Here is an 11185-nt window from a genome sequence, read left to right as displayed (position 1 = left end):
CAACAGGCTTTATTCTCAATAAATAGACCATGTCTTTCTGTGAACAACTTGGGTAGCGGGTGTTGTGAATCATGTAAACTTGAAAACGAATTATCTCAACTTCAAAAGCAATAGCTTCATCTTTTCCCTGTAGCTGTGTTATCCCACATAATCTCTCACTGAAAGCTATGTATTTGTAAATTTTAGAAACGCAGAGCGAGTGTGGTGATTTTTTTTTTTTTTTTTTTTTTTACAATGTTCAAACTGGTAATGATGTCACAAACCACTCATTTGCAGATACAGCACATAGTATGACAAAACACAATGCAAGAGTTGGCTGTGTGTAATACATTGTGTATGAGACAGTGCTGAGTTTGCAACAGCCTGTACATTACCTTTATGTCCTGGAGCCTTTTCTTGCTTAGGTTAGAACTAGACTAGTGCCAAACGCAATGGCCTTCTGCCTATGGACCTTCTAAATAAACACCTTGCCAAGTGTACTCATCCACTTTTAATGACTTTATGTAATTTTGGCTCATTAATAAATTATTTGATATAATTTTGTTGGTGGATAAGGATTCAGGCCTTGATGTGTTATGCTTGCTGGAGGGCCCAAGGGGGGAAGGAGTGAGGACAAGAGGGGTGTGTAGGTGTGCATATGTGTATGTGTGTGTTGGTGCGCGCACAGCTGTGAGGCCTTAGGCATCGCAGTGATCTTCCAAAACATCATCTGACATTCATTACTTTGAAAATGCGTATATTCGCAAGAGTTGTACTTCTAATATTTAGAGAAGCTCCAAGGCATTTGATAGTGATGTCATCTTGGGGGCATTTAGGCCAAAGAAAATACAGGTACAAATGCAAAAACGAGTACTAAGCTCCTGAATGAGGTGACAAAACAAAAACAAACCTGTCCAACTGTGTTCATGTTTTACTGTAAACAACAACGACCTTTATGTGATATGACCTTTTAGGTAAATTACATTGACTGCCTGGGAAAAAAAAAAAGCTCGTTTGAACAATATCCAATTAAACCAGTTATAACCTTCAGATAGAGGTAGCATTAACCTCTACATTCATAGCAGCCAATGAATGTAGAGAATTATCTCATCACTTTACTTTCACAAGATTAGAGGCATCTGTGGTATTAAATTATATGTAAATAATCAACACACATGAGCATCATGTCACCAAGGTGACAATACATGTTTTGTTCTATTTCTTCATCAGCAAACACTATAGGGTATTTGCTACATGATAAGCTTTCCAAACTAACTTAAGTTGAATGCTGCAATGCGCTAATCTCATTTGGGTGGAAATAATTTAAAATCCCTTTAAAGTAATGACTGCAATGAAACTGATTTAATCCTATAAGTATGCTTTTGTCATTTAATTGTCAGTAAATGCAATACAATATGCTTTTTTCTAACCAGATTTGAGTTTTAAAGTAATTTATGAAAGGTGACTATATGGAGGGCTCCAGAATCAATGAATGATTTATAGTCTGGGTAGAGAGAGGGTTGGTTTGAAACAAGGTAGAGAAAAAATATTGTGTTGGCAGAATTACAGGTGCTCATAAAATAGTAGGATAGGATGTGATGTGACTCAAATGCATTATTCATCCAAATTGCTCCTTTCTCTTCAGGTGAGGGATTTATTGCTTCATTTACAGTTTTCTTTTTCCCCAGCAGCATTTATCATTCATTATCTTTTCTTTCTTTTCAGCATCTTGTGGTGGGGATATCAAAGGGCCTGGTGGTGTCATCCTTTCGCCTGGCTACCCTGAGTTGTATCCAAACTCTTTGAACTGTACATGGACTGTAGAAGTTAGCCACGGAAAAGGTTTGTTGTAAACCACACGCGTATTGATTCTTTTGCATGCCCATATACTGTACGGGTACATACTCACTTGATCATTAAGGGCACACTTCTCTGGAATTAGGGATGTCCTGATTGCATTTTTTTTGCGTCCGAGTAAGAGTCACCTGATTTTGAGAATCTGCAGATACCGAGTCCTGATCCGATACCGAAAAAAAAAAAAGTTTTTTTTTTTTCCCCCCAAGTTCCAATCATGTTACAGTACTGTACTTTTAACAGTACTTCCGCTTCCACTTTTTTCAGGAGTGTTGCAGAGTATAAAATTTATTATATATAAATAAATATAAATAAATAAATAAATATATATATATATTTTTGTATCTTTTGGCAGTGCAATTGTATTTATGGATTATTGTGTTACTTTTTAGCCACTAAAAAGTTAAAAATCAACATAGCTAAAAACTGTATATCGCCAAGGCTCCACAATTACTTTTTACATTTGTGGCACTGGTGCGCCTTACCTTTTTGTTAAGGTGGACACACATAAAATGTTGGTGCACACACATTTTTCATTGCATCACCTGTAATGCCATGCGAAGACTGACTAAACAATGATTAACACATTTGTGCCTTTGATCGTAGAGCTACAGAGCCTCGCCAGATCAAAGCTGCAAAGCTGTCAATCACCGTTATTTTTAAGTAGCAAACCCCAGCTGCTTGCTGACCAAGAAAAGCAGCAGGGTGGACAGTGAGAGTGAGAAGCTTTACGAGCATGAATTAAAGCTCGATCCTCTGAAAAATGGCGCGATCGGCTAAATTTCGATCACGTGATCGTATAGGGACATCCCAAGTATTAAGTGATTCATTGTAAAACTAAGAGATTATGCACAAGGTATGCAAAACTACACTTGAAGTCTGGAAGGGACTGTTTCTACTTTCTTGAAGTTAAATGAACAACTGTGATCTATGTGTACCTAATGAAGCAATGTTTGTTCACATGTTTTAAGAAGGTTGTGGCTATGTAATAACGATTTTTGTTCAAACATTGTATATTCTTGGCATGACATGTTATTCCTCTGCATTAAGTTAATGTATAGAAAAGAAATGTATTTTTAAAGACTTAGGAGTTAGAACATGTCTATAATTTGAATGACATTTTAACACCAGTAACAAGCCTTATTTCCTTCTCCAAGGTGTGCGATTCACTTTCCACTCCTTCCACTTGGAGGATCATCATGACTATCTGCTTATAACTGAAAATGGCAGCTTCGCTCAGCCACTGGCTCGACTCACTGGCTCAGAGAGGCCGGCTTCGGTTAACGCGGGCCTGTATGGCAACTTCAAAGCGCAGCTCCGCTTCATTTCGGACTTCTCCATATCTCTTCAGGGATTCAACATCTCCTTCTCAGGTGAGGGAGCACATGAGGATTCTGTCTGCAGGAGGCAGAAAGGGATGGGGAATAATTTGGTTGACATTTTAAAAAGGAAAGGCACAAGATGGGAGTGCATAGATTCAAACATGGGTGGAGTTATGACTGGTATAAAAGCTAAAAGCTAGTCTGATCAATAATGAGATTAAAATGCTAACCCCCTCTAAAACATGTCTAGTAAAAAGTAACTTGAGGTCTTATTTGAATTAAAATAGACTGTGCTGCGGGCAACGTCAATCAGAGTGGTATAATTAAGAGACGACAAGGTCACACAGGTAGATGCTGTCTGGCTGTGATGAGAATGATCATCAAAGCATGCCATGCGGGGTCACTGTCCTCAGGACTGAGGAGCTTGAGGGATGTGGTGGGGGGATAAGAATTAATGAGCCCCTACCCTTTTTCTAAACCAAGGAGTGGCTAAGTACAGAGAGGTGGAGGTGCATGAGTAAAATGGAGAGGCAGGAGAGGAGGCAGATGGTGATGACCAGAGTGAAGAGGACTGATGGAGAGAATATAGAGGAGAAAAGGCAACAGTATATAGTGAAGAAGAAGAGCAGGAGAGAGGGTCTGCTTCTCGGGCATTCTGGCTAAATGTTTTCCTGCTGTGCACTGAAGTGAAGAATAACTTATGCGGGTATGAATATGCATGAAATGTTCTTTGTGAGAATAGCTTTGTGTTCTTTATGCCTGTGTGCATGTATTTGTCCTTACATGCTCTCCAATTAGCATCTATAAATTCCCTTATTAGAAATTGCGTATAACCTTTTATGACCTTTGAAAATATGGCACATTGTCAGGCAACATCCCACGAGTGTTACATTTTAATCTGATGGGCATAATCAATAAACCGGCATAGTTTTTATTCTGTATAGAATGTGAGGAACATTACAGCAGCATCAAAACAAATGGCAAAGCTATGCAAATTGAATTCCCCAGCAAATTGACTCTACAGTATAACGCTTTTTCTGCTTTTCACACAATCCTATAACATTAAAGACATAAAGGATGGAAGTGCACTTGCTCGATGTCCTTGAAGAAGAGCAGGCATATATGACTGTAATTTAAAGTTACAAGTTATTATCAGTTAAAAAGTGTGCTCGTAGAAACAGTGATGTGAGAAATTTGAATGTTGCAAATAAATATGAAATATCATGATTTTCAGAGTATGACCTTGAGCCCTGTCAGGACCCTGGCAGACCTCACTTTGGCTGGCACGCGGGCTCAAGGTTTGGTATTGGTGATACCCTTTTGTTCCATTGCAACACTGGCTATCGGCTGCAGGGGGCAAAGGAGATTGTGTGTCTGGGAGGTGGCCGCCGTATGTGGAGTGCCCCTCTGCCAAGGTGTGTGGGTACGTTGCATTCATTCTGTTCTCTTCCTCTTTGTGTTATTTCGTGCAGTGTATTGCTTCGTGTACTGATTTAGCGAGCGTTAGCTTATACATTTGAAAAATTATTCTCCCCGACTTAATTGACTTCACAGTGACTCTTTTGGTTATTTAGTAAAATATAATAAATTAAAATGCAATAGGCCACAAAGGACACCCGCCCCACACACATACACACACCCCACTCAGTAATAGCTGACTCTTGAGATACTGTGGTGACATTTCTCAGCAAAGGCAGTTTGTCATTTGCTGTCTCATCACGCCCTGAATTATTTTGCGTGAAATGCAATTGCAAAATCTGATTCCTGGCTCACCAGTTAAGTGCTTAGAGTTCAATGAACATTTAAACATGTCTGCGCTGTAAACAATGGCATACATATCAGTGGAGAGCTTTTGAATTTTCCTCATTTAATCGGCTTCATACTTTGAAATATTCATAACTTGTGTGAAGGACAAAATTGACATTTGCTGCTTAGAACCAAAATAGTATAAAGGAAACTCCCATACATTTTATATTGCTTCTGTTCCCATTCAAAGTCTTCAATCAGAATGGTTAAGATAGCAAAGCAATTATTGCCTCATTTGCATTGGCATCAGGCAATTTCAGCCTAAACGTAAGAAAGTACAAAGTTTTACACTAACAGTATAATAGCGCAAATAACATTTCCATAATGTGTCAGTGCGCAGCGGTGATTCCAATTAAACTTCTTCCTTTAAACGCAACTCATAAAACTTGAGTCTTCAGAATGTTTTTTTTTTTTTTTTTTAATTGGCAAAAATATATATAAAGCAAGTGAAACACTGATATGATCTTTCTCTCAATTGTCTTAATTCCTAATAAATTATAGTGGTATATCAGTTGCTACAAAAATAATTTAAAATAGAAAGTTTTGACACTGTCAGAGAGTTAATTTGACAATGTGTTAGGTATTATAGTAGGAATATATAACTGCATTGCATCATAGTGAGACTAATTTTGAAAATAATATTTTAGCTACCCCATTTAGCAAAAGATACCTCGACCATTGTAGATCGTGTTGCTGCTAGAGAAACTCAAAGAGTACAGCACTTGTTAATTACTCATGAGACTATTTATCATTGTAAGACCTATTTTTGATGCAGTCATGTATGTTTTTTTCCCTAGCCGAATGTGGATCGACAGTCTCCAAAAATGAGGGTGTTCTTTTGTCGCCAAACTATCCAATGCCGTATGATAACAGCCACGAATGTGTGTACAGCATTCATGTTCAAAGAGGCAAAGGCATCAACATCACAGCCAATACATTTCAACTTGCACAAGGTGACATCCTTAAGGTAAAGGCACATGATGATATGTTTCCACAAAGGCACAAACCAAAAACCTTACTGAATCAGTGTATGTCATTTTCAAATGGAATGAAACAGGTTTAGGGCTTTTTATTGATGGGAAATGGGAGAAGATTTTTTTGCAAAGCGAAAAGGTACTTGGCAGAAATACTTTGCCTTAGAAGTCATACCATGACTAGATGGATCAAATAAGTGATGCAAATAACCCTCTATCTCAGCTGGAGCTCCGTCTTTGTAGTGCAGATGTCTAATGGTGTGATCAGTTGCGCATGTCATCCCACTCTCTTTGTCTCTCTTCATACACTTGTGTCGATGACATTTCTTTCTTATTCACTTAAGATTTTTTTTTTTATAAGGCTGCTCACCGCTCAGCTTAAACAACCCTTTTTTTTTTTGTTTTGTTTTCTCTAAGACCACTGCATGAAAACACAACATGCAGAATGAAAAAAAAGATAAAATTGAGTTATTTAAAGAAGAGGAAATATTACGTTGAAATTGAAACTTAATTGATATCTGTACCGTACATTCCAGGACCTTACTTGTTAATTCAACCCTGCTGATTAGTGCTATCAGACAAAATGAATTATGGTCCCAATTTTTTACATGTCAGTTAGGAAATTTTATTTTATTTTCAATTGTTACATAATGCAGAGTATTTGCAGTGCCAGTACCTTCTCCAAATTGTGTGCCTTGTTTTTCAGCATTAACATTTAACGTAACCATTCCAATTTTTTTTTAAGCCACATTGCATCCAAAATTGTGTTGCTTTGTCTCTGGCCAGGTGTATGATGGTAAAGATGGTGCAGCTCCACTCCTCAGCACATACACTGGTACATCCATGCAAGGTTTGTCTCTGACCAGCACATCAAACTATATGTGGCTGGAATTCTACTCTGACCAGGATGGCACAGCAGCTGGTTTTCACCTTACATACTATAGTAAGTTATGTTGTATCCGTTGCATACAGTACATTTTAGAGATGATGTATTTGGGTGACAAGGGGCTGTAAATTGGTGGGGCAGCTTGATGGTGAAATAAACGATAAAGGTAGGGGCCGGGTCAGAAAGTTAAGAGTTCTAGGTGACGTCAGCCTGCCTCCTCTTTAGGCCCGCCCAAAAATTCTTGGCACCTCTGACAAGATACACAGGGTAATTTTCGGACTACAAACCACTCCTTTTTTCTCTCATTTTGAATCCTGCAGCTTATAGTCCAGTGCGGTTTATTTGTTGATTTATTTGGGTTAATAGGTAACACTTTATTTGACAGCGACGTCATAAGACCGTCATAATACCGTCATAATTATTACATGACCCTGTCATGGGCATTAATGACTGCTTATGACAGACGTCAAAAAGTGTCATCTAACAAATTTTGTCGCTAACTCTATTTATGTCCGGCTCAGATTTTTTACATCCATTCAAAAGTGAGAGAATTTGCCGGATGTCACTAAAGCCCCTTTCACAAACTCCCAAAAATTGGGAATATCGCGGGATTTAACCGTGCAGCAGTTGTATGCGAAAACAATTTCTCTGGTCGACTGACACAGTAATTACACGGACATTTAACGGGTTGCATCTTAGTATCATGTCTGGGAAGCGGTGTGCTTGGAAGCAGGCGTTAGATTCCCTGTCACAGCATGATGGCTGATGACGTAAATATCATGGCGGGCTGATCGTCACTTCCTCTCTCTTTTTGTACTAAGACGAAAAGCGGTAAACAAACATCAACATAGCAAGCTGGAAATGGCAAAATTAAACTGAAAACATGACTAAATTAAATTGCTACGTGATTGTGGAGCCGAGGAAGAGATGCGTTCAAGGGTTTATTAAATACGTATTTGCTACTACCACCAAGATCTGCACCTGCGCCGGCTCCACCCGGTCCCGCGCCTGAGCCTTCCTACACAGCGGGGCCTGAGTCGTGTGGAGAGAGCGAGCCTCTTGCCGTCGTTGCCCCGCAAAGAAAAATACACGCAATCGCGACTGATGAGGTTGAATTGGCTGCAGTTACAACGTCGGGAACACTAACTCTGGAACAAAACACGATTTGACCAACATTGTGACAGCCGATGCTGACCAAAAATGACGTAATGTCCGGGTTATAAAATCGCGCCAGTGGGGAACACGGGACAAGTGTGTGAAAATGTCCTTTCCATGTCATTCTCGGGACCTCTCTACATGCGTGAAAGCAATGACGCGAGTAAATCCCGCGTCACCTTACATGGGAATTTTCCCAAATATGTGTGTGAAAAGGGCCTAAGTGATATCTGTCATAAACATTTATTAAAAACAGGTTAATCCCTTTTGGTGTAGATACCAAATAATACAGTGATGACAGCTGCGATCTATAGTCTGGTGCGATTTATCTTTGAACAAATGCTGTTTTCGTGCCAAATTTGGGTGGGTGGCGGCTTACAGTCACATGCGCCATATAGTCCAAATTTTACGGTAGTTTCTTGTTATAGTTTAGAGCAGGGCTGTCCAAACTTTTTGCAAAGGGGGCCAGATTTGGTGTGGTACAAATGTGGGGGGTCAACCTTGGCTGAAGTTCTTTACGTAGAACAATATATTAGCAAATTTTAGCAAGCCATTCTGTGTGTCACATTTGCTTTATTATTTTTTTTAATTAATAATTTCAACCATCTCGCAACTAGCCTTTGTGGCGTTCTCTTACGACTCTCGGTCTCTTGCAAAATACTGCTGCTGTAAAATTAAACTAGCTTCAAGTTGCCGTGTATCATCCCTGTAATCTTGTTGTACATGTCAGTGTGTCTTGTTTGGTAATATCGCCTCACATTGAACTCTTTAAAAAGAGTGACTGTCTCATTGCAAATGAGGCAGACACAGTTGTTGCGTATTTTAGTGAAGAAATAGTCCAATTTCCACCTATCGTTGAGGCGTCGGCCGTCGCAGTCAACTTTTTTTTTTTTGTTGATTATCGCCATTTTAGAAAATTGAAAGTAAAGGATCACACGGGATAATGTTGCTTAGAGTGCTGCTGCCTTTTAGTGGGTAAATGAGGAGCAGCATTTAGAGCGTAAGCTACTTCATATTCTGCTAGCAGTACTGCTGACCAATTTATTAAATCTTCGTGCGGGTCAGACGTTATTAATTTTATGACAAAGGCTGGGGGGCGGATTAAATTTGACACACGGGCCGCATTTGGCCCCCTGGCCGGACTTTGGACATGTCTGGTTTAGAGATTCAGTACTCTCAACCTATGTGCATTTTCAGCAGTTATTTTCAAACATATTTAATGTATTAAAACAAAAAACAAAAAATCAACTCATCAAAATGACTGGAGCGTCCCTTTAATTGACCCTCAACCTTTCTTGTGCCAGTTAATCATTTTTCACTGCACAGTTCTTTTAAAAAGCCAATTAAGAAGCTATTATCTAATCTTCTTTTGCTCATTATTAGGGCAGTTAAACTCATTTATTTTACTTGAGAAGAATAGTTCTGGTGTGCAGTAGTATTGTAAATATACCATGCATGTAGTCCAGTAGTGGTGTTTGCCCAAATAATGGTTCATGGCCATGGTTCGGTAACAGATGGGGTATGTTTCTCTTGCTAATTAACTGGCTGTCTGTGCAAGGCTGTTGTAATTGTGTTTAATGTATTGCTTTTACAAAGAAATGACACAACATTAGTTTGTCTTCTATTTTTTCACCAAATGTACAGGGCATTTTTTTAAATTGTGGTAATTCCAAAAGACTTGGCAAGGCAGTCCATTAAATTTCAAAATTATTATTGTAACTGCTTATTTTTCTTGATTTTTGTGCTGATTACACCTGAGCATCATACAGGATTAAAAAAAAAAAAAAAAAAAAAAAATCAAGTTCGGTATTGAAAATGTCAGAATGTTGAATAGCAGAGTAAAAATGTGCAGTCTCTACCTTTTCAAGTGCAGTCTTTTCAAGCAGAATGAATGGTCATTTTCATCCAGGAAAGGGTTGCCTGATGTATGAAAAGAAAGTGCTAATACGGCGAGTTTAAATCTTCCTCTGAACATGAAATCTGGGTACATGTTTTCCTGACTCTTCTTCTACCAAAAGTGCAGGCGTCATTTTCTAAATGTGAGCCATAACTGCTCAAGATTTATACTGGGCATGACACTTGTAATTCTACCATAACATCTGGCATGGGCAAAGACCTCATGGCGAGGCGAGGTTATAAATCAGCGTTGCTGGGTTTATATGAGGCCGCTGTTACCGCGTGGCAGAACACTTAAGTTTAGTACTTCAAGATAGGCAATGCATATCGAGGCCATGGTCAAGTTCAAAGACTTGCTCCAACATTATTTGTGTTTGCTTGGGCTTCATTTTTATCTTTATTCTATGATCTCCTGCAACATGGCTCTCAAGTGGTTACCATCTCTGCCTCACATTTTTACAGTCTAAAGTAAAAAACACTCAGCACTGGCTTTCTAATGTTCTCCCTGAGCTTTTTTGGGTATCCTAGAAAGGATCCTTCTTCTCACATTCCCAAAAAATGCATGTTTGGTTAGGTTCTTTTAGTGTGATTGTTTGTTTTCCTTTGTTTACCAGGCCTACTATGGTCTGTCTAGCTTTCTGCCTTTAGTCAGCAAACGTTAGCTGTAACTGACCTGAATGCAAATGAGGTGTCAAAAAGATGGATGTTAGAAGGATGAATAAATGGCGGGATGGATAGGTGACCTTCAAGTATAGCATTTTAAGTGTATATTGGTTTACTATAAAATTGTGCCTTTTCATTCAAATTCGTCCTGCAGGAATCATTTACTGCAAAGTATAATGATGGCTAATTGATTGTCAAATGGCAATCAGTCACTTTTAACAGAGATTGATAAGAAATGGTGCTCTAAAGCAGAATTAATTACAACAAGATCCTTGAAAATATATATCTTGTTATGTTTGACATTTTCACTCTGCTTACCAACTCCTTCAGGCTTTGAGCTATCCCATTGTGATGAACCAGGAGTGCCACAATTTGGCTTTAAAGTTAGTGACCGGGGTCACTTTGCTGGGAGTGCAATATCATATGGCTGTGACCAAGGTTACACTCTACATGGAAGTGGCATACTTAAATGTATGACAGGAGAGAGAAGAGCCTGGGACAACAGCCTTCCATCATGTATCGGTAAGACCTTTCATCTATTGCTCATTCTCCTTAGTGTTTTATTTGTATTTGTATTCAGGTCAGACACAGTGTAGGAAAGCCACACACTGCAAGTCTTTTAATCTTACCAAGAATATTTCTTATTTCTT

The 11185-nt window shown here is 38.8% G+C and overlaps 1 protein-coding gene across 4 annotated transcripts in view; it reads left to right on the top strand.

Annotated features, from left to right (window-relative positions):
* Nucleotides 1-11185, top strand: part of LOC130915132 (CUB and sushi domain-containing protein 3-like) — a 386272-nt gene that overhangs the window by 143153 nt on the left and 231934 nt on the right. For all 4 annotated transcript variants that reach the window (XM_057834920.1, XM_057834921.1, XM_057834919.1 and 1 more), the window contains exons 19-24: nt 1705-1821; nt 2991-3206; nt 4390-4578; nt 5759-5928; nt 6722-6878; nt 10866-11057. In XM_057834920.1, coding sequence (XP_057690903.1) covers nt 1705-1821; nt 2991-3206; nt 4390-4578; nt 5759-5928; nt 6722-6878; nt 10866-11057 — 1041 coding nt within the window. The remainder of the gene's footprint in view (nt 1-1704; nt 1822-2990; nt 3207-4389; nt 4579-5758; nt 5929-6721; nt 6879-10865; nt 11058-11185) is intronic.

Source organism: Corythoichthys intestinalis, chromosome 4 (genome assembly GCF_030265065.1).
Source record: "Corythoichthys intestinalis isolate RoL2023-P3 chromosome 4, ASM3026506v1, whole genome shotgun sequence".
Taxonomy (NCBI): domain Eukaryota; kingdom Metazoa; phylum Chordata; class Actinopteri; order Syngnathiformes; family Syngnathidae; genus Corythoichthys; species Corythoichthys intestinalis.
Note: the sequence above shows the minus strand (reverse complement) of the source record. Positions and strands in the feature narration are given on the sequence as shown.